Here is a 24809-nt window from a genome sequence, read left to right on the forward strand (position 1 = left end):
TGTGTGGACCTGATGAAGGCGCATGTGAGCGCCAAAATGCGTTGTCTGAAAATATTTCAATAAATTGTCCTGTGCAACCGTGGCATTTTGAGTACATCCTTTGACAGCAGGAGCGCTCTACATAATTCCCCACCTTTATCTACCTATTCTTCCTTTTAAAGGCGAGTAACACTTGTCAAGAAGGGAATTAATAATGTGAGAGTAGGGCCTTAGAGGGGAAGTTTTGGACAATGGACCATACGTTGTTCCCTTCCACCTTTTAGAGGTCTTTGCATCACATCAATACTTGGTGGTGTAGGTGGCACATGGTGTTTTTTTGCACACGTTTCCTTTTGTTTGATTTCAAAAAAATTTTGGGTACATATATTTTATCCTATGTTTTAGCTAATCCATATCCTCAATACTTACTTGTGGTCTGATGCCGAGGAATGTCTGTAACTGGGGAGCAGCACCTTAAATATGTTTTGCACTATCCATATTTGTGTTGGTGTGGCACCATGGTCAATCTACTCTGATGCATCAGGCATTGGTGGGTGGAAATCCTGGCTGATCCATGCCTGATTCATCTTCACAAAGGTCAGTTTCTCCCCATTTTTTGTGGACAGATGAGTTCTCTTTGGGGTTACTATGTCCCCCCCCCCCCCCCACCACCACCACCATGCACTAAACACCCACTCTGATGGCACACTGCTGGCTGGGCAGGACAGCTTTTCCAGGACAAACTCTGCTAGTTGCAGCCACAAATCAAGTTTGGCTGCCCAGAAGTCCAGCAAATCTTCAAGGTATGTTGGCATGGTCATTTCAAGGTATGCCACCACCTGCTGGTTCAGGTCCTGCCCCAGCTCCACCTGCTGCTGATGAGTTGCTTCACTATGCGGGTGAAGAAAGCTACTCATCAGCGACTCAGCCATGGCAGTGAGAGGTGAGCACAGAGGGCCCCCGAGTTAGACCTGCGAGAGGATGGACGATGGCGCAGATAGGCATCAACCAACTGACTACATAGGATTATTAGAAGTAGAGCAGGAAAAAACCCTCAGGTATGGCGCTGTAGACTCTTGTAGACAGATGAGGCGGATGCCAAAGGTAATAGGAAAGCCCTCAGCAGGACATTTTATTAAAAAAAACAATAAAATGGACAAGATTACGCGTTTCGGGAGGATCCCTCCCTTCCTCAGATCAGGAGTCCTTCCTCAGGTGTGACCATGAAACGGACGGGTGACCATGAAACGCGTTGCATTATGGGAAATAAATCCTTTTAACTTCTTATCTGGTCTCAGCGCTTCCATTGATCCCGCTCTGCTACCTGGAGATTGCTTGTTTTTATTGTGATTCTATTTCAGCGGGACGAAGCTGCAGAGACCCCTTGATGATACGCCCTGTTCCATTGTTGTACTTGGTTGGAGTACAACTTCATGTGGTAAGCGCAATTCACACTTAGCGTTACCAACTCACCTTTGGTGTTACACTACGGAGCACATCCGTTTGTGCTTTTTTATTTCAATCCTGTTTATAGATATCAATAGTAGGAATGAAATGTAAATCATTAGACAAAGAGAACTAAGTCATCCAAAAACCATCCATACCAAATTGTTGGCCAGTTACTTAAATAAACCATTGTAGTTTGCCCTTTATTAATAGTTTCAATATGATCAGCAGCTCTAGTGGTAAAGTAACACAAAGTAAAAGTAAAAAATCTAAAATCTTATTTAAACAGTGAACTCTTGTCATTGATTCGTCATGGCTGTCTGTCAAATCCTTTCAAGCCCGTCCCCTCCTCCATAGCCAAATATTTAAACAATGAACCTTGGACCAGCCGTGTTCCCTTGAGTACACATAGTAGTGGAATAAGAAAGTCTTCCACCATGGGGTTAGGAGAAAAGAAAATGGCATGTTTTTGGTTTATTGTGATGTTTATGCCTCTACTAACATATGCTGGTAAGTTATACAATGTGGTTTTATAGTATAAATATATTATAACTTACATTCTAGTGCCATTAGCTTCCAGGGCACTGTAAATAAGAACTACGGAGGCTTTGAAAATATAACTTGGATAAGAACCAAAAAGCAAGTGCAATTTTATTTTAAAGCTTGTTTACATTTACAATGAAATATGAATGACCATGTAAAGACCAGACAATGGTAAATGTATCTATAGTTATATTTAAAATATTTTTATTAATTTACTGTTGGGCATTAATATTACAAGCTGTAGAGTTTGATGTCCCTACTACAGGTTTAAAATGTTATGTGCCCATATTTCTGCGTTGTACAAAAATGTTATAATACAGAGTAAATGTTTTTTTCATTTACATCTACAAGCATATCTATTTGTAATTTTAGTCCCTAGTTCTTGCTATTTGTGTGGTCATAGTCCACCAGGACATTTGTTGTGTAAAACCATTGCAATCTGGATGTTGCATTTATCTCAGGCAAAAGTATTATGTACATTCTGCTTGAAATCCATGTTTATTGTTAACTTTTGCATCTAACTATGGTGAAGATTTTTCTGACATGGATGTAAAATCTACATCTCAGAAGAAAAGTGCTCTTTTTAACTCAAAGTTTTCAAAACTATCAAAATCCGTTTAGCAATAAAAATAAAAATAAAAGTTCTGAAACATGTCCAACACATTTTGCCAAGCTTAAGATTTCCTACTGGATGTGCCTATATGCCTATACAAACCCCTTTGTCTGCCATTGAACCCCAGTAAAAAAATAATAATAAATACATAAATAAACAAACGGTATGGTATACTTTTTTTTGTGACATAGTTTGCGTGGTTGAAAAAAGACAAGTCGATCGAGTTCAACCTAAAAACCTACTGTGTTGATCCAGAGGAAGGCAAAATCCCCCATGAGGCTGATGCCAATTGCCCCATGACAGAGGAAAAATTCATTCCCGACCCCAATATGGTGATCAGAATAAATACCTGGATCAACGTTCAATCCCATAAATCTACTATCCATAACCTGTAATATTATTACTCTCTAGAAAAACATCCAGGCCCCTCTTGAACTTGTTTATTGAGTCAGAGATCACACAATCATGTGGCAGAGCATTCCATAGTCTCACTGCTCTTACAGTAAAGAATCTCTGTCTGTGATGATGGTGAAACATTCTTTTCTCTAGCCGGAGAGGATGCCCCTTGTCATGGTTACCGGCCTAGGTATAAAAGGATCACTAGAAAGATCTCTGTACTGTCCATTCATATATTTGTACATTGTGATCAGATCGCCCCTAAAATGTATTTTCTCTAAACTAAATAACCCCAAGCTTGATAACCTGTCTTAGTCCTGTAATCCCCCCCCCCCATACCAATAATTATCTTTGTTGCCCTTTTCTGTACCCTCTCCAGTTCATCCAGGTCCGTCTTACATACAGGTGCCCAGAATTGAACACAATATTCCATATGTGGTCTGACTAGTGATTTATACAGTGGCAAAACTATGTCCCTGTCACTTACCTCTATGCCCCTCTTGATAAATCCTATGACTTTGTTATCCTTTGCAGCCACTGCCTGGCACTGATTACTAAAGTCGAGTTTACTGTCCACCAATACCCCCAAGTCTTTTTCGGTAGACGTTTTACCTAATGTTTTATTATTTAGCACATAATTGTACATTTTGTTTTTACGACCCAAGTGCATATCCTTACATTTATCCACATTAAACTTAGTTTGCCATGTTTGTGCCTAAGCCTCCTGCTTCCCCAGATCCCTCTGTAGTATTATGTTATCATCCTCTGTCGTGATCACCCTACCCAGTTTGGTGTCATCTGCAATATAGAAATTCTACTCTGTAATCCCTTTACAAGATCATTAATAAACATATTGAAAATAAGTGGACCCAGTACTGACCCCTGTGGTACCCCACTAGTAACTGTCACCCAACCAGAAAATGTTCCATTGATACTCACCCTCTGCTTCCTGTCACTGAGCCAGTTGCTAACTCATTTACATATATCCTCCCCCAGTCCCAGCATTCTAATTTTATGTACTAACCTTTTGTGTGGCACAGTATCAAACGCCTTAGAATAGTCCAGATATATAACATTCCCAGCTTCACTCCAGTCCAATCTATAACTGACCTCCTCATAGAAGCTGATCAGATTAGTCTGACAGGACCGATCCCGGATAAACCCATGTTGGTGCTGTGTCAGAAGGTTATTTTCATGAAGATATTCCAGAATAGCATCTCTCAGAAAACATTCAAAAATCGTACCCACTACAGATGTTAAACTTACAGACCTATAGTTCCCCCGATCCATTTTTGACCGTTAAAGGGTACCTCTCATCAAAAAAACTTTTGATATATTATAGATTAATGTATGCAGAATAACTTTACAATTGCATGTTATTAAAAAATATGCTTCTTTCTATTTAATTTTCCACTTTGAAGAAATGACCACTAGGGGTCTCCCTACCAGTCCTGGCAGCAAGCATTTCAGACTCATACTGGAGTCCTAAACACTACGAGCTGCCAGTCTGCTTTGTTCACAAAGGAGAACACTCAGAGCTGCCAGACTGCTTTGTTCACAGCCTGTTTGGCTGTGAACAAAGCAGGCTGGCAGCTCTGCGTGTTTAGGACTCCAGCATGAGTCAGAAATGCTTGCTGACAGGACTGATCGGGAAAAATACAATAGAAAGAAGCATATTTTTCATTAACATGCTATTGGAAAGTTATTCAACATTCATTAATCTAAAATATATCAAAAGTTTATTTGATGAGAGGTACCCTTTAATGTATACTGTTACAGTACTCTAAAAAGCTAAATTACGGCGAAGGTATACTAACATATGCCAGTCCAAACATACAGCTTAGAACAGTAGATGTATAAGTTAGACAAATTTCTGATTTCTACCAGAATTTTATTTTGGTATTTAAACCAAGCTATATATAGCATAATATTTTTTATAAGTAATCTAGGTGTGAAATTTACTATATTAAATCAAGTAGATTGAACACAGGTTATGAATCTATCCAAAGGGAAGTCCCTGGATTGAGAGTGGGATTAGAGAAGAAATCCACGTCCTGTGTACAGTGAAGATGCACCCAGTATACTGCAATTGCAAAGTGTATTAACCAACGGTAGACCTGTGGTCTGTTGCAATGACCTGAAGAAAGTCAGCTATTTGGTCATGCTCTTCTTGCTAGGGTTAGTTGGGAGGAATTCCACAGCAGGTAGTCACAAGACCCTCCACAAATGAACATGCAGATGTTGGATGACGTGGAAAAGGCAAAAGAACATGGCGTTGAAACTGCAGCAATTTAAAAAAATTACTAGTAAAATAATGCAAGATAAATACAAAAGTTTCTCCACAAGGGGCCAGTATGGATTAAACATTGGACCCACCAGCCATTAAAGGTACCTGATAAAGGACAGCACTGGACCTGTCCAATGTGCACGTAGTCCTCCAGATACACATTCAAGCAAATCCAAGGCCACAGCTCCAAACTGGAGACTCCAGATTAGAGATGAGCGAATTTACAGTAATTCGATTCGTCACAAACTTCTCGGCTCGGCAGTTGCTGACTTCAGCCTGCATAAATGAGTTCAGCTTTAAGGTGCTCCGGTGGGCAAGAAAAGGTGGATACAGTCCTAGGAGAGAGTCTCCAGCCCACCGGAGCACCTGAAAGCTGAACTCATTTATGTAGGCTAAAGTCATCAACTGCCGAGCCGAGAAGTTTGTGATGAATCGAATTACTGTAAGTTTGCTTATCTCTACTCCAGATATTGTGCTAAAAGGACCATTTATTGGTTCCCAAAAGCTTTTGGTGCTGTGTCCTTCGCTTTTGCTGATAAATGATACAGTTTATATACTGCAGCCAATTTTAGCTATTTACATTTCCTAAAAAATGGTCTTCACTAGGCTCTGGGCAAGTTACAGTAAGCAGGTCATGGTCAGCAGATGTACATAGTTGTCATCTCAGTACAGTCACTCCTTTAAAGGGGTACTCCGCCCTTAGACATCTTATCCCCTTTCAAAAGGATAGGGGATAAGATGTTTGGCTGTGGAGGTCCGGTACTCTGGTGCAGTGTCGGAGGCTCAGGACATCACGGCCACGCCCCCTTATGACGTCATGGTCACGCCTCCTCAATGTAAGTCTATGGGAGGGGGCGTGCCGGCTCTTGTCAGGCTTAATGTGTGGGCACTGTATAGTGCTCCCTACAAGCACCTCACTCAGCAGGCCTTATCCATTTATCATACCTGGGACCACTGCTGTTACAGTATTCATGACCCAGACACAAACGTTCGACGGGTAGATCACAGTACTCAGTTCCAAATACATTTGGCAAAGTGGATGCAACAGATCACCACAGTCTCGCTAGCTCCCAACGCACCTCTTGCTTGGCACACTGCCTCAATGGGTGATTTCTGGGCATACTCTCCGTGGCCTCTTACTCCCACCTGGCGCCCTCACAAAGCAGCATTGGGGTTTGGTACTATGTGGAGTGAGTATAGCTTATTGTGATTTATGATATTATTGGTTTGCCATTTGTTCCTTTATGGTAAAGCAGCACTAAGCACTTTTTATGCATATTGCACCTTCCTGTTTTGCATCATTTATTTAACTTCGGTCCCTGACTTATGAATGTTTGTTTGACCTACATACACTCTGCCTCCATATCTGTCGCTGTACAGTGATCCCTCAACTTACAATGGCCTCAACATACAATAGTTTCAACATACAATGGTCTTTTCTGGACCATTGTAACTTGAAACCAGACTCAAGATACAATGCTATGGAATCTGCGAAACGTGTCAATGGCTGGAAGAACCAACCAATCAGAATGGACATTTCACTGGTAAAACCCCTGTATTCCTAAAGTGCATGCACTGACTGGCTGTCTGGTAGCGCCCCCTACAGTACAGGGCGGTATTACATGTTCTGTACTACTTTTAACCTGTGCCATGGTAAGGTGCTTGGACACCAAGTAAGGGCTGCTCCATTTTACTTTTTTAGGACATTGTGTGTACTGTACAGGACCCTGAAGAAGCTCCTGTCCTCTACATAGACAAGTGTTTCCCAACGAGAGTGCCTCCAGCTGTTGCAAAACTACAACTCCCAGCATGCACGGACAGCCAATGGCTGTCCGTGCATGCTCGGAGTTGTAGTTTTGCAACAGCTGAAGGCGCCCTGGAATTGAAGGCAAACTGAATAGAAGGCACCCTGCAAAAGACAGTGATTTACAGCTCCCAGCAGATCTTTCTTACTTTTATATGTAAGGATTTGCTTTATCTATATTAGTTATCTACTTATTTTTCTTTAATCCTCACTTTTTCCTATTTTTGGATGACATTTTGCGGCTTCAGAACCAATTACCAGGTTTCCATAGAGTTAAGATCTCAACATACAATGGATTCAACATACAATGGTTGTCCTGGAACCGATTAATAGTGTAACTTGAGGGACCAGTGTACTGTAATTTTGTTGAGTGCATTTTTTCCAGAGGTTTACGCTCCTCTGGTGCTAGAAACATGCAGTATGTGGAGAACAAGATGGATTGAATCAAGTATTAGGAAAGTCTAGGAAAATGCATCATGCCTTCTGTGAAAATGCGAGTGGACAGTTGTAGCACGTAATGTCTAGAATATTAATAGATTGGATGCCATTGCCCATGATGAAGTGCATAAGATTCCTCAGGAACACTGCCAGAAGCTTGTGCCTCGCGTTTGAAGCAGGTTATAGCAGCACCAGGATTCTTTACTAAGTACTGGAGATGCTTGTCAGGAAGGGGTTAAATCCTTCTGAGGCTGCAGTCTTTATTATAAGTGACATTTTGTGTAGAATTTGAAGAAACCACTTGTTATATTAGTTGTGTTGAGCTATATGCATATTAAACTGTCAGCCTTTCCACATTTAGCTGAAATGTGTCTAATGTGTAGAAGTTTTCATCCAAATACTTAAAGGGGTATTCCAGGGAAAAAAACTTTTTTTATATATATATATCAACTGGCTCCAGAATGTTAAACAGATTTGTAAATTACAGTGTGAATTAGGGTAGAAAACAGACATGGCGCACATCTACAATCTTGCATAATGATCTGATTGCTTCTCAGCATAATATAAAAAACTAACAGGTTGTTAGTATACGTTTTGATCAAAAAGTACAAGCCCACTCGCCACGTCAAGGCCACCTATCCAGAGTGGGTTCCTAACGTCCCTAGCATAAAATGGCGCAGCACCGGGCGGCGACCACCACCGCCACAACACCAATGCCCACAGGGGGGGGAAACGACCCACTGGCAGAGCGGCCCCAATGCCACTCAAACCAGTCTTTGGGCCGCACCTCCCCACAGACACGGCGCCACGGCGGCAACGGGCGCCGCACAGCACCACACCAGTGTGAACAGGGATGTAATAGCTCACTTACCATGCTCTCCCAGTCAGACTGGGAGGCTGCTAGGAAAGAAATGGCCCTTGTGTAGCTAACTACTACTTATATAGGGTTGGGCTGAGGGGGTGGGGAAGAGTGCAGCAAATGTTCAAACAAAAAAAGGAGGGGATAGAAAACACAGTGTGAATTCGGGAAGAAAAACAGACATGGTCGCACATCTACAATCTTGTATAATGATCTGATTGCTTCTCAGCATAATATCAAAGACTAATAGGTTGTTAGTATACATTTTTGATCAAAAAGTACAAGCCCACTCGCCACGTTTTTTTTTTTGTTTGAACATGTGTCTGCACTCTTCCCCACACCCTCAGCCCAACCCTATATAAGTAGTAGTTAGCTACACATGGGCCATTTCTTTCCTAGCAGCCTCCCAGTCTGACTGGGAGAGCATGGTAAGTGAGCTATTGGACCTTGTTCACACTGGTGTGGTGCTGTGCGGTGTCCGTTGCTGCCGTGGCGCCGTGTCTGCGGGGAGGTGCGGCCCATAGACTGGTTTGAGTGGCATTGGGGCCGCTCTGCCAGTGGGTCGTTCCCCCCTGTGGGCACTGGTGTCGCGGCGGTGGTGGTCGCCGCTCGGTGCTGCGCCATTTTATGCTAGGGACGTTAGGGACCCACTCTGAATAGGTGGCCTTGACGTGGCGAGTGGGCTTGTACTTTTTTATCAAAAATGTATACTAACAATCTGTTAGTTTTTGATATTATGCTGAGAAGCAATCAGATCATTATACAAGATTGTAGATGTGCACCATGTCTGTTTTTCTACCCGAATTCACAGATTTGTAAATTACTTCTATTAAAAAATCTTAATCCTTTCAGTACTTATGAGCTTCTGAAGTTAAGGTTGTTCTTTTCTGTCTAAGTGCTTTCTGATGACACCTGTCTCGGGAAATGCCCAGTTTAGAAGAGGTTTGCTATGGGGATTTGCTTCTAAACTGGGCGTTTCCCGAGACAGGTGTCATCAGAGAGGATTTAGACAGAAAAGAACAACCTTAACTTCAGAAGCTCATAAGTACTGAAAGGATTAAGATTTTTTAATAGAAGTAATTTAAAAATCTGTTTAACTTTCTGGAGCCAGTTGATATATAAAAAAAAGTTTTTCCTGGAATACCCCTTTAAGTATGAAAGGTAGGTCTAACACTGTCTCTTATAGTTTTCATGCAAACTGAAGAAGCCAACAGTCTGTTGAGGAGTCGGATACGGAGAGCGAACAGTATATTTGAGGAGTTCAAAGCAGGATCTCTGGAACGAGAATGTCATGAGGAAAAATGTTCATATGAGGAAGCCAGAGAAATCTATAAGGACGAAAGACGAACGGTAAATCCTGGTTATGATTTTAATCCTATAAGCCATTGGCAATAAAAATAGCATTATATTTTAGATAGACTTGAGATAAATGACTTGGCTGCTATAAGGTGAGTTTTCTTCTCGTGGAAACAAAGAAGAAAAAAACTTCCAGCTCCAAATGGATTAGAATTTCATGTTTTATTAAAACTCTTGATTAAATGACATCACTAAGAAAGCCCATGCGTTTCGGACACATAATCAAAGCAATATGAGAAAGCCCTTGAAGAGATGTGCCGTCATATTGGTCTAGCCATATGGAAAAAGCACCCACTCTATGCCAGATCTCATTGCAAATATTAAATATCCAGAAAATGCGTTCTTTCGGACCCAGCACAGAGTGGGTGCATTTACCATATAGCCAGACCAATATTGCAATGGCAGTATGTGCGTGGCACTAAAACTGTACACACATCTCTACAAGGGCTTTCTCATACAGCTATGATTAAGGACAGTGTGTCCGAAACGCATGGGCTTTCTTAGTGATGTCCTTTTAGGGAGAGTTTTAATAAAACATTACATTTTAATCAAATTCAGGCTGGCAGTTTATTTCTGTCTTCATTTCTACATTTGCCTTTGAGTCCAGGGAAGTCTTCACGTGTTCAACTTTCAGGAGATTGTTGTAGATGGAGAGAAGTGCTGGACTTTGTTTTCTCTTAAAGGAGAGGCATTGTGCAGAAAAACTTATCCCCTATTCTTTAAAGGGTACCTCTCATCAAGTAAACTTTTGATATATTTTAGATTAATGAATGTTGAATAACTTTCCAATAGCATGTTAATGAAAAATATGCTTCTTTCTATTGTATTTTTCCCGATCAGTCCTGTCAGCAAGCATTTCTGACTCATGCTGGAGTCCTAAACACTCAGAGCTGCCAGCCTGCTTTGTTCACAGCCAAACAGGCTGTGAACAAAGCAGGCTGGCAGCTCTGAGTGTTGTCCTTTGTGAACAAAGCAGACTGGCAGCTCGTAGTGTTTAGGACTCCAGCATGAGTCTGAAATGCTTGCTGCCAGGACTGGTAGGGAGACCCCTAGTGGTCATTTCTTCAAAGTGGAAAATTAAATAGAAAGAAGCATATTTTTTAATAACATTCAATTGTAAAGTTATTCTGCATACATTAATCTATAATATATCAAAAGTTTTTTTTGATGAGAGGTACCCTTTAAGTTTTAGATCATGGGTGGTTTGACTGCTGCACCAGACCACGGCTCTCCCCAGGTAAAGAGCATGCCAACCCCCACACGAAGCAGCAGCCGACACCCCCCCCCCCCTCCATGTAATTCTTTGGGAGATGAGGAGATGCCAAACACTGCATCTCCAGTTCTCCTATAGAGATACACAAAGGGTGCATATGAGCTACACACTTCATGCAGGGTCAACACGCCCCTGTTCTCAGGGAAAGCAGGGGTCCCGTGCAGGAGATCACAGGGGGTCTGACTGCTGGGACCCCTCACGATCTAAAACTTATCCTCTATCTTAAGTTTTCTTCTCAACGATGCCAAGCTATATAAAATGTTGATGAGTGTTTAGTGTAACAAGGGCGAATGGGAGAATGGGCACCCACCGTCCTTGTACGTTAGCAAAGTTGGCACTGTCTCGGTATAGTTGATCTTCAATCCATATTTCAGGCCATGGCAATGTACATTAAACTGACAATCTGAGGAACAAGAGGAAGTTTAAGATAGATTTAAAGGGGTACTCCGCCCCTTGACATCTTATCCCCTATCCAGAGGTATTTTGGTAAATTATAAGTTCATACCACATCATTTTGTTGGTGTAATTCTCTATAGAGATTAGTTATACATTGCAACATGCAATGACTTTGGGTACAGATGCCTAAAAGGTTTACGCAGACAAGTAGATGCACTGGGCACTGGGGTCACTGCTAGGAATAAGACTCCTTGAGATCATTTATGCCAACAGTCTTACTGATCCAATTGGGAAAGCTGTTGCTTTAGTGTTAGCCAGTCCCTTTAGCATTTGAAATAAAAAATGGTGTGGTTTCCTCCCTAGCGGAACCAGTATGCAGTGTATTCAGGGAGGCAAATCTTTCATATGCCCCAACAGCACTTCCTCTAAAGCAGAGCAAGCCATAATGCTATCACAGTTAGCCCTTTTGGTAAAAAATAAAAGAGAACTGCATGCTACAATGTCTTAAAAAGTCCACTAAATGCTACAGACCTTGTTGCAGCTTTTTTACAATAAGCACTAAAGGAGTACTCTGCAGAACTTAACCCATACACATCCTCTCCCCCTCATCAACCTCTTTAATTGTCTAAAAATTATTCATTAGCTATATAGAGCAGTTCCCCCTCTTAGTTTGTCACTTACAATCATGAAGTGAGGAAATGACCTCATCCAGCCATCCACTCTGTCTCTGTCCAAATCCGTCACTGAAAGCAGCCCCCATCCTCCTGAGAGACCATGTGGTTTCTGCCCTGCACCGACGAGTCATGCTCTCTTTAGTGCAGAGAACTGGGAGGTGTGTGCAGCCTTAGCCAATCAGACACTGAATCTCTCTCTGCTGCTCAGAACAGGAGGGTGCAGGCTGGCAGAGCAGAGCTTCAGGGAACATATCCAGGAAGTGTGGTGGCTTTGGAGCTTTATACTTTCTTAAAGGTGAATTCCAGGGAAGTATATCTACTTCCCTGGAGTACCCCTTTAAGAGTGCAACCTCTTTACTCCTTTCCATACCTTTCCAGACGGTAATTGTGACTTAGAAGAAGGGAACAAAGAACTGTAGCAGGCGGAATTATGCTAAAATTAGTTCTGTTGTCGCTGAAGGAAGCTCACTGCATATGAATTTCCTATTGTTACTCCTATTGTGTATATCAATATTAAGCAGTTCATCACTACCAGAAATATAAGGCATTACCTGCTAATCCACCCGAATGGCAGAGTCAACCTCTAAACCATCCTATGTAAAAAAGAAAAAAAATTAATAAAAACGTGTAATGTGTTGTAAGTAGAAAGTTAGCAAAGTATTGGTTGTTTGAATTCATATTTTCTGTCTATGTCTGTTTTTCTATTAATATAATGGCTGTACATAAATCATAGTTATACAGTAAAGGAGAGCTCATGTCAATTTTTTTTCCTTTCTAGAAAGAATTCTGGCGGGTATACACAGGTACGTTGTGAGCTTTGTTAACTAATAGATGTATTATGTATTGCTTATATGGTAGTAACTGTGTCTTTCCTTTGCACAGATGAAGACCAATGCCTTTCTAATCCCTGTAACAATGGTGGTACCTGCGAGGATCACTATCAGTCATACGTATGTGACTGTCCTGAGGGTTATGAGGGCAGACATTGTGAAACAAGTACGTCATTTTTTTTCTCAAAGGATGAATATTTAGGACCACACTGCCACCATGGCTTCTGTTTCTGGCAGAAGTTATGATGCTGTGCCAGAGCTGTTATAAGTTGTTCCTGACAGAACCCTTTGACTTGAGATTGGGATACCGTGGGACCTGTTGAAAAACTTGTGGGTGGTATTAAGTATGTTGCGGGCGGGAGGGGGTGGTCACACACTTTACCTGCAAGTCCCACAAATCCCATGCAATCCTTGAGCACAGAGCGCTCAGCATACTTTAACCCTCTGCTCTTTATATTTCCCAGCATGTGTGTACAGCTTCTAGTGGCTGCCATTGCTACCACTCCAGCTGACTCCTCCAACAACACCCCCCCCCCCCCCCGCCGTAAATGTACATCATCATGATGGTGCGCGGGGTGCTGTATGTTGACTGTCAGTACTGTCAAGTTTTTCAATTTGACAGCACGAATAGGGCGATATGCTGATATGCTACACTATTCCTAACAGAGGGTTTTGATTTGAACGAAAAAACTAATTACAGCCTGCTAGGGGTGTAAAATAATAAAAAAAACAATGTAGTGACCTCAGCCGGACCAATGCTGCTGCTCCGCTCCATCCCTGCTTATGATACTGCACCCTCCCAGCTCTCCTGATACACTGCCATGTTATTGACTGACTGCAGCAGGTTTGGAACATCTTAAGCAGAGCTGTAAAAGACCATCATTAGGGTAAGTGAAAAGAAGAACCGTGGCAGACTGGAGCACTGGCAAGGTGAGAATACTGTATTTTTTTATTTTACACCTCAAAATCAGAAAACCCTTTTGATATCAAAAGTGGCTTAAAGGGGTACTCCACTGGAAAACATTTTTTTTTTTTTTTTTTTAAATCAACTGATGCCGGAAAGTTAAAAAGATTAGAAGTAAATTACTTCTATTGAAAAATCCTACTCCAGTACTTACAGTGGGGCAAAAAAGTATTTAGTCAGCCACCAATTGTGCAAGTTCTCCCACTTAAAAAGATGAGAGGCGCCTGTAATTTTCATCATAGGTATACCTCAACTATGAGAGACATAATGAGAAAAAAATCCATAAAATCACATTGTCTGATTTTTAAAGAATTTATTTGCAAATTATGGTGTAAAATAAGTATTTTGTCAATAACAAAAGTTCATCTCAATACTTTGTTATATACCATTTGTTGGCAATGACAGAGGTCAAACGTTTTCTGTAAGTCTTCACAAGGTTTTCACACACTGTTGCTGGTATTTTGGCCCATTCTTCCATGCAGATCTCCTCTAGAGCAGTGGGGTTTTTGGGCTGTCAGTGGGCAACACAGACTTTCAACTCCCTCCAAAGGTTTTCTTTGGGGTGGAGATCTGAAGACTGGCTAGGCCACTCCAGGACCTTGAAATGCTTCTTACGAGGCCACTCCTTCGTTGCCCGGACGGTGTGTTTGGGATCATTGTCATGCTGAAAGACCTAGCCACATTTCATCTTCAATGCCCTTGCTGATGGAAGGTTTTCAATCAAAATCTCACGATACATGACCACATTGATTCTTTCCTTTACACGGATCAGTCGTCCTGGTCTCTTTGCTGAAAAACAGCCCCAAAGTGTGATGTTTCCACCCCCATGCTTCCCAGTAGGTATGGTGTTCTTTGGATGCAACTCAGCATTCTTTCTCCTCCAAACATGACAAGTTGAGTTTTTACCAAAAAATTATACTTTGGTTTCATCTGACCATATGACATTCTTCCAATCCTATTCTAGATCATCCAAATGCTCTCTAGCAAACCTCCGAGGGGCCCGGACATGTACTGGCTGAAGCAGGGGGACATGTCTGGACCTGCATGATTTGAGTCTCTGGTGGCATTGTGTGTTACTGATGGTAGCCCTTGTTACTTTGGTCCAAGCTCCCTGCAGGTCATTCACTAGGTCCCCCCATGTGGCTCTGGAATTTTACTCATCATTCTTGTGATCATTTTGACAACACAGGGTGAGATCTAGCATGGAGCCCAAGATCAAGGGAGATTATCAGTGGTCTTGTATGTCTTCCATTTTCTAATAATTGCTCCCACAGTTGATTTCTTCACACCAAGCTGCTTGACTATTGCAGATTCAGTCTTCCCAGCCTGGTGCAGGTCTAAAATTTTGTTTCTGGTGTCCTTTGACAACTCTTTTGTCTTGACCATAGGGGAGTTTGGAGTGTGACTGTTGGATGTTGGGACAGGTGTTTTTTATACTGATAACAAGTTCAAACAGGAGCCATTAATACAGGTAACGAGTGGAGGACAGAGGAGACTCTTAAAGAAGAAGTTACAGGTCTGTGAGAGCCAGAAATCTTGCTTGTTTGTAGATGACCAAATACTTCTTTTTCACCATAATTTGCAAATACATTCTTTAAAAATCAGACAATGTGATTGTAGGGATCTTTTTTTCCTCATTATGTATCTCATAGTTGAGATATACTTATGATGAACATTTCAGGTCTCTCTCATCATTTTAAGTGGGAGAACTTGCACAATTAGTGCCTGACTAAAAAAAAATGTTGTCCCACTGTATCAGCTGCTGTATGCTCCACAGGAAGTTCTTTTATTTTTTACTTCCTTTCTGTCTGACCACAGTGCTCTCTGCTGACACCTCTGTACATGTCAGGAACTGTCCAGAGCAGGAGAGGTTTGCTATGGGGACTTGTTCTTACTCTGGACAGTTCCTAAAATGGACAGAGGTGTTAGCAGAGAGTACTGTAGTCAGACGGAAATTAAAAAAGGAAATAACTTCCTCTACAGTATACAGCAGCTGATGAGTACTGGAAGGATTAAGATTTTTAAATAGAAGTATAACTTTCTGGCACCAGTTTATTAAAGTATATCTTTCTGGCACCAGTTTATTAAAAAAAAAAAAAAAAAACATTTCTAGCCGAGTACCCCTTTAATAAATCCATCCTGCTGTTTTTATTTAACACCTATAGCTTCCCATTCCTTTTTTTATATTTAGATTTTCTTTTTTGTAAATATCCTTAAATTAAGGCTTTTCTTATTCCTTATAATTCAAGTTGTGATATTTTAAGGCATTTTAGCCATAAAAAAGTAGTACTTGATAGCAACTTGCTTTACACAGCTTCTAGTGTCAGACAGAGCAATAAAGGGAGACTAACTATCTTATCCACAAGGATAAGATGACCTTAAAATCTGGAATTGCCCCTTCAGATTGCAGCTCACTCCATGGACTTCACCGTACACATGAGTTTTGGCATCCCTCAGGATAGTACCTTCTAGAGTTGGTGTATTTAATGAGCCTAAATGTTTTCTTTTTTTTTTACAGATAAAAATGAAACTCTGCAGTGTATATATGAGAATGGACAGTGTGAGCAGATTTGTCATGACACCAACACAATACGACACTGCTCATGTATGGAAGGGTATGCTTTAGGGGAAGATGGAACATCATGCGTTCCTACAGGTCAGTAAAATAATATATGTCTTCAATTCAGAACGTTTAGGATTTTAGTGGAGGGAGAGGTGAATGGATTTGTACATATATAAAACCACTGTGTGTTCTAATATTGTTCTAGTTTTAATACAAATCTTGTGTATTTGAATTACAATGATATATTTTTAATGTTTGATTAACAGTGGAATATCCATGTGGACAGATACCAGTGCTGAAAAAAAAAATCACAAAAGGTCGAATTGTTGGAGGTGAAGAATGCCCAAAAGGAGAGTGCCCATGGCAGGTATTATTAAAATTGTATGTGAAAGTTTTAGAAAACTTGTGTGTTAAAGGGGTTATCCAGCATAAGGGGATTTTAGTACGTACCTGGCAGACAGTACCTGGCTTGTCCTGGGGCTAAATAGCTATGTTGTGAGATTACCATAATACTGTGGCTAGCTTTTTGTGAACTGGTATTTCCTGTTTGACTTTTCTTTTTTTGACTACAAATCCCACAATTCCATCTTCCTCCCTCTCACACATCAGCCACCCCACCAATTGAAACATAAATGAGCTGCATCCATTCAAATCAGTGTGGTTTTCAATCAGGGTGCCTCCAGCTGTTGCATTAGTTGCAGATTGATCTCTCCACCCATTGAAGCAGACAGGCTCTCTGTCATCAGCTGACTAGTGAGTCAGGTCTCGGCCGCAAGCTGGGAAAAATCTGAGATAACAGTCATTTTGTATGCTGATAAAAATTAATATTGGATTGAAAATCCCATTAGTATTGTGAGAAAACAATCACACACAGGTACAGACACTATATTATGAACTACACTAACTTTACAGCCCCTGTAGCATAGTCAAATAAAAAAAATTCCTGGAATACCCCTTAAATTTTCCAGCTAACACATCATACCAAACACAACTTATCCTGCAGATAGAACATTAAAACATTACTTTTATTACCAAATGTAAATGATCCCTATCAATATTCTATAAGCAATAGAAGTAGTATACAACTGTCAAGTGTCAAGTATCAGGGGGCATAAATGTATGCTTCTTATCCTCCTGTTGATTTCTTCAAACGTATAGGAGCACATATAGTCCAGGCATATGGCATGACCTGGACCATAGTTGGCCAGGGGAAGGCATGAACATTTTCTGACTTGTAAGACCCCAGGCATAAAGCTCTGTTTAATTTAGTCGCAATTATCTACTTACCGTATATACTCTAGTATAAGCCGACCCGAGTATAAGCCGAGACCCCTAATTTCAACCCAAAATCCCAGGAAAAGTTATTGACTCGAGTATAAGCCTAGGGTGGGAAATACCTCATCCCCCCCTGTCATCATCCAGACCCGTCATTAACATCCTCATCATCATCCCCTTGTCATCATCCCACACATCCCCCCTTCATCATCCCCTTATCATCCCACACATCCCCCTTCATCATCCCCTTATCATCTCACACATCCCCCCTTCATCATCCCCTTGTCATCATCCCACACATCCCCCCTTCATCATCCCCTTATCATCCCGCACATCCCCCCTTCATCATCCCCTTATCATCCCACACATCCCCCCTTCATCATCCCCTTGTCATCATCCCCACCCCCCTTCATCATCCCCACACCCCCCCTTCATCATCCTCTTCTCATCATTCGCCCTCAGTGGTCTTCAACCTGCGGACCTCCAGAGGTTTCAAAACTACAATTCCCAGCAAGCCCGGGCAGCCATCGGCTGTCCGGGCTTGCTGGGAGTTGTAGTTTTGAAACCTCCGGAGGTCCGCAGGTTGAAGACCACTGCGGCCTTCAACATCATCCAGCCCCCTCTCACCCCCTTTAGTTCTGAGTACTCACCTCCGCTCGGCGCTGGTCCGGTCCTGCAGGGCTGTCCGGTGAGGAGGTGGTCCGGTGGGATAGTGGTTCCGGGCTGCTATCTTCACCGGGGGCGCCTCTTCTCCGCGCTTCCGGCCCGGAATAGAGGCATTGCCTTGACAACGACGCAGAAGTACGTTGGCAATGAACGCACCTCTGCGTCGTTGTCAAGGCAACGTGACTATTCTGAGGCCGGGCCCGAAGCGCTTAGAAGAGGCCTCCCCGGTGAAGATAGCAGCCCGGAACCACTATCCCACCGGACCACCTCCTCACCGGACAGCCCTGCAGGACCGGACCAGCGCCGAGCGGAGGTGAGTACTCAGAACTAAAGGGGGTGAGAGGGGGCTGGATGATGTTGAAGGCCGCAGTGGTCTTCAGCCGATGGCTGCCCTGGCTTGCTGGGAGTTGTAGTTTTGAAACCTCTGGAAGTCCGCAGGTTGAAGACCACTGCGGGTGGGGGAGTTCACTCGAGTATAAGCCGAGGGGGGTGCTTTCAGCACGAAAAATCGTGCTGAAAAACTCGGCTTATACTCGAGTATATACGGTAATTGTTTAAATGTAATTAATTTCACATAACTTTTCATAAATCAATAGTACAAATGACCCCACCCCACTCCTTATCTACCCATTCCTAAAGAAAATCAATTTTTAGCAGAAAGCTACACTAAGATCAGGTTACACAGCCCAAAGAAGTCTAAGGAGAAGGGAGGTACTGAGGAAGATGATTGTGAAGGGAAGGAAGTGCAACTGGGAACACAGATACAGACTGTGCGGGCTTACTGTCCTACAGAAGTTGCTGGATTCTTTGGTTTGACTGCTTAGAACTACCCTGTAAGGGCTTGTTACAGAAAGGTAGGAGAGCAGGATTCCTTGTTTTCTGTGTATGTAGTGTATGGGAGACATCATACATGCTAGTCTCCATCCACTTTTGAGCTGAGCTTAGGGAAACCTGACACAAAGATGCACAGGGAACAATGCCATATACAGGGCATATAATGGGAAAAATGCCATATACAAATTATATAATGACCAGAAATAGTGCTACATACAGGGCAGCTTACAGGTACACTTTAAAGTGGTTACTCACTGTTAAAAATAAATAAAGGTCCCCAAATACATTAAAATAACAAATTGTTACTTACTTCCCACTCTGTTCCCGCTCTGACTCTAGTCAGTGCTCCCTGTCTTGCTTTAGGAGCAGACACAGCCCATGAATGGCCTCGGCGGTAACACTCTGTACTGCTGCAATCATGGATCCTGTCAATGAACGGTGCAGCCTGGAGAACAGAGGGTGACCACTGAGGCCACTGATTGGCGGTGGCAGTCACATGATCCAAAAGCAAGATCTGCGCACTGACTGGAGGCAGAGCAGGGGATCAACATAAGAACAGAGAGAGGAGGGCAACTGTTTGATATTTTAATGCATTTGGGGCTTTTAAATACATTTATTAAAAGGTGGATAACCCCTTTAAGACTTTTGCTTCACTCTGGGTTGTGAAATAATTAAATTGTTAAAAAAAAATGTAACTTTGAATTAGTAAAGAGATAATGAATATGTGACTGGTGCTAAAATAATAAGATTCCAAACTAATCCTTTTTATTAAATCTATTTTCAGGCTCGAGTAGTCTTAGACAGAACAGGAATGACAATTTGTGGAGGGACAATAATTTCACCAAACTGGGTAGTCACTGCTGCTCATTGTGTCAAATCTCCTCACGCAAACAAACTTACAGTTGTGCTTGGTAAGTATTGATGGGATTAAATGGAAGAGCCCAGAGTCAGTTGAAGGGGTTTTCTCTTCTGGGCAAATTATCACCTATCCACAGTATAGGTGATAACTTGTGGCTCATTGGGGATCCAACCGCTGGGACCCCTGCTGATCCCCAAAACAAACAACAATGCAGCACTGAATGAATGGAGTGGGATACACATGCACCTGATCCATTTATTCTCTATGGGCTTTCAAATCATTGTTGAGTGTTGCGCTGTGGAAAGCCTACAGAGGATGAATGGAGTGGTGGACACTCATTCACAGCCCACCTCATTGATTTGAGCTGCCAGAGATAGCAGAGTACAGTGTTCGGTTATTTCCAGCAGCTCTATAGACAATGAAGGGAGAAGCGGCAGGTGAAAACAAAGGAGTCAAGGCACTGTTCTGATACCATTCTCACTCCTATCCCCTATCCTGTTAATTTAAAGGAGAACTCTGGGATGTACAACTTATCCCCTATCATAAGGATAGGGGGTAAGTGTTAAACCGCTGGGGCCCCCCGCGATCTCCCGAACAGAGCCCCGACTCCCTGCATGAAGCGAGCGTTTTCTACCACAGCACAAAGCTGCGGCCGACACGCCTCCTCCATGCAGTTCTATGGCAGAAAGAATTAAGAGAATTAATCAGCCTTAGATATTGGTCATTATTTTGGTTAGTGTTTTCATTTAAATCCAAAAGTGGATCCAAAACACAAAAAAGGTGGACATATTTCCATTATAGGCTAAGTTTCCACTATTTTTTTTTTTTTCTGCCAGTTTTTGGAAAACTGCCAGTGCAGTTTTTGAGCCAATATTCAAAAGGAATAGGACATATAAAGGAAGGACTTACACTTCTCCTCCCTTATGGATCCACTTCTGACTTTGGCTCAAAAACTGCAGTGGCAGTATTCCAAAAACTGCCAGAAAAAAAAACTAATGGAATCCTAGCCTTACTCCTGATTTTGGCTAAAAATACTGATGAAAATGATGCGCGTGTGTGTGTGTGTGAACCCAACCTTCAAATGACCTAATAATAAACAGAGTTAATTTCCTTTTCTAGTAATATTTAAAAAGCAATATTAGTATGATGTTGATAATGTTATTTAACCTTACAGGTGACCATAAGATTAGCAAAGCTGAAGGAACTGAACAAGAGCGCAAAGTTGTTCAAATCAAAATCCATGAAAAGTTTGTGGGGATGAAAACGAACAACGACAATGACATAGCTCTCCTCCGTCTGAATAGTTCCGTAAACTACACCGATTATGTGGTCCCCTTATGTCTGCCTGACATCCAATTTGCTGTAAATGAACTGTTGCACCAAAGCTCTTTCTCTATTGTCAGTGGTTGGGGTCGCCTTCTGGAAGGTGGGGCTACACCTGACACACTTAGGAGGGTAACCCTGCCTCGAGTGGCTTCTCAAGAATGTAGAGAGAAGACAAAAATGAATATCACTGCTAACATGTTTTGCGCAGGCTTTACTGATGGCAGTAAGGATTCTTGTAAGGGTGACAGTGGGGGTCCTTACGCTACAAAATATAAAGAAACCTATTACCTCACTGGTATCGTCAGCTGGGGCATGGGATGTGCCAAAGTAAATGCTTATGGGGTGTATACAAGAGTATCTCGCTACACGGATTGGATACTAGAGAATATAAAGCAGGATTCCAGTTAATAATTCACATCATTACTGTCAAAGGAGACTGACCAGAAGAAGTAAAAGAAGCTTTGTAGTGTATATTAAAAATCTGAGAAGAGTTTTTAATGATTTTACCTTTTTGCTGAGATGTCATGGTCCATGCACACTACGGAATCTACACCTGGATAAAATCTGGGTGAGATCCCAAGAGCGGCCGGCTTGGACATTGCTGATCTCAATAGCTGGCAATGCATTCAACTCTGTATTTAGCCTAAAGAATGAACATGTTCATTATTTTGGGGGGTAAAATTCTGTAGTGTGCATGGACCCATACTGTGAAACAGCTTGAAGTTACAGGCTCACCATCTGAGAATGCACTGCAGGAAGATTCTGATAAAATTCACCCCTTATGGAGTCAATAATTAAGGATAAAATATTCAGTATGCAGAAAAATCCTGTTAAAAATGTTTATTGAAAGGGTTAAAGGGGTACTCCAGTTGTTAATTTTTTGACTATATGGCATCTTCTTTGTAAGTTTATTTTTTTTGCAATATACATGTGTTATATGTTTTGGCAACATGTATGTGTTTTTCTTACCTGTTTGTTGGGCAGGAAGTTCTGTAGTTCAGAGGGTTTTCTTTTACTGTTTTCCACAGTTCTGAGTCTGTTGTGGACAAGATGTCACAGCTTTTTTTTTTCTCTCTGTCTGCATGAGAAAAATTAGCCACGCCCCCTCATCTCATCCAGCTGAGTACACAGCTCCTCACCTCCCCTCCACCCTGCTCCTGAATGACACATGCTGGGAGTTGTACTCCCTTTTGTGTGTGTATGACAGTGTATTCCAACCAAGGCTGATTATATTAGTGTGCTGTGTATAAGGGGTTTGACCCGGAAAAATAGTAGGATGGGTAAAGGAAGGAACAAGCAAACAACAAAAGAAGGAGCCGCCCCAAACCAGCAAGGCATGTGGCATGCTGGGATTTGTAGTTTTCAGCACAGCAAGAAACAGGAAATAGAAGCAAAGATAGGAAACAAAGTGGGGGATAAAAAGACAACAAAGAACGGAAATAGAGTAGGCTAAACAACAAGAATAGAAATGAAACAAAACAAATAGGGTAAGTCAAAAACGGAAAAACATGTTGACCACTGGAGTATCCCTTTAATAAAAGGGGTTTTACTAGCTTTTTGGAAAGCCCTAGTATAGCCTCATATAAAAAAAAAACAACAACAAAACAAGGCACCTACTCTACTCTAGCAATAATGGGTCATATTTATGACGTGACCATAGCAGCCCATCATTGTCTACAGTTGAGACATCCCGGTTGCGGTCAGTATGTGACTGTATAAATATGTATAAGTATGTATAAAATGTCATCACTACAGACTGGTAAACTAAGACCTTTGGGGGATTACAGGTTCGCCAGAGCAGAAGCAGTGAACCATTTGTACGGTGCGTCCATGTCTTTTTTATTTGAAGCCTTGTGCAGCGGTTTTACTTTGGTTTATAAAAAGTTGGAAAATCACTTTAAGGTTTTGGCACATGATATCCATTCCAAAAATGCTGACCTATTCAACTTTTAATAAGCCATCATTGTGAATAATCTCACTAACCTGAATGTTCTATAAACAGTTAATGTGTAACAGCGTATAACAGTGTACAGTATATCTATTTAAATGTCATTTCAAATAAAAAAAAAATTGTTATTTGAGAGATTCCTGTTTTTGTCCCTTTTTAAAAAATATAGCCAATTTGTGCATATTCATTATAAGAATGCAAGGCGAATTTATTATATTTAAAATATAACAAGTTAAGAAACAAAAAATTGCGTTGGAGCAAGCAAGGAGAAGGAAGCGTAGAGTAACTTCCTAAAAGGCAGTTTAAAGGGGTACTCCGCTGCTATGACTTTATCAATACATTTGCCCATTGTGTAAAGTTGTTTAACTCTCTAATATGCTTGCTGTGTCAATAATGCATATTATTTCCGTTATACTTACTGTTCCTATGTGCAGGAAGTAGTGTCGTTTTTTGGTGCTTTGTGACTGCTGACAACGTTTGCGGCCATGTTGTTGTCAGCCCGCCCTGCAGTGTCGGCGTTGACGTCCGCATTTCCCTCCTCCCGTGTCCGTAGTCAAGCCGGTCCACTTCTTGAATATTCATTCTTTGAAATTGTGTGGGAATGATGTTTTTCACTTTCTTTGCCGCCCCTTGTGTGAGCGTCCTAGCCTGGTCCAATCGTCCTTTGCGCCAGGCGCATGCGTCATGTATATTTTGAGAGTCGTCTTCGGCGCGTAGTGCGCATGTCTGGTCATTTTGTGAATCGCGTTCTCAGCACTACGCTTACAGCGTAGTGCTAACGTCGGCCACATCAGTAGCGTAGCCCTGCGCATGCGCAGTAGTCCTTACAGATAAGGGCTTACGTTAGTAGCGTAGCCCTGAGCTGTAATGACAACTGGGCATGCGCAGAGCTACGCTAGGAATGTAAGCCCTGAACTGGAAGGAGAACTGCGCATACGCATGGCTACGCTACTAATGTATGTTACGTTAGCACTACGCTGGCTGCGTAGGGATGCGCAGGTGCACATTTCTCTACCGAACGATGGAACATAATGGGCGTGGAAAGAAGAAACAAGGGACGGAAGCTAGGACGTCTATGGGCGGAAATAAAAAAAAAAGGGGCATGCACATAGACGTGAAAAAAAAAAAGGATGGGCAGAATAACAAGGAAAAATAGGTGGCACCTAAGCGCATAATCAGGCCGCAAAGTATTGGGGAATGGTAGTTTTCATGGATCGAACAACAGGAAATAAGCAACAACGTGAGCCAGACAGAACGCCAACTGAGGGAACGACAACGCTAATGGATAAGGCGCATACAATACAGGGGTGTTATGTGAAGTCATCAAGTAAGCACTAGGTGAAATAAGCACTAGGCAGTGGAGTGCCTCATTAAGCTGGTTATTAAATGGTTCAGATGAGAAAAACACTTATTTTCCAACACCCAGTTAAAAAAAAACAATCCTTTATTGTCTCTGAAAGACAAAATACATGTAATGGCT

General features: G+C 41.9%; 1 protein-coding gene across 1 annotated transcript; it reads left to right on the forward strand.

Moving 5' to 3' along the window:
* The first annotated feature begins 1862 nt into the window (after positions 1 to 1862).
* F7 (coagulation factor VII) lies at positions 1863 to 21789 on the forward strand. The gene is made up of 8 exons (XM_056560501.1): positions 1863 to 1935; positions 9552 to 9715; positions 12843 to 12867; positions 12947 to 13060; positions 16377 to 16514; positions 16688 to 16788; positions 19981 to 20107; positions 21230 to 21789. The coding sequence occupies exons 1-8, from the start codon at positions 1863 to 1865 to the stop codon at positions 21787 to 21789; spliced, it is 1302 nt and encodes a 433-aa protein (XP_056416476.1).
* The last annotated feature ends 3020 nt before the right edge of the window (positions 21790 to 24809 follow it).

Source organism: Hyla sarda, chromosome 2 (assembly GCF_029499605.1).
Source record: "Hyla sarda isolate aHylSar1 chromosome 2, aHylSar1.hap1, whole genome shotgun sequence".
Lineage (NCBI taxonomy): Eukaryota > Metazoa > Chordata > Amphibia > Anura > Hylidae > Hyla > Hyla sarda.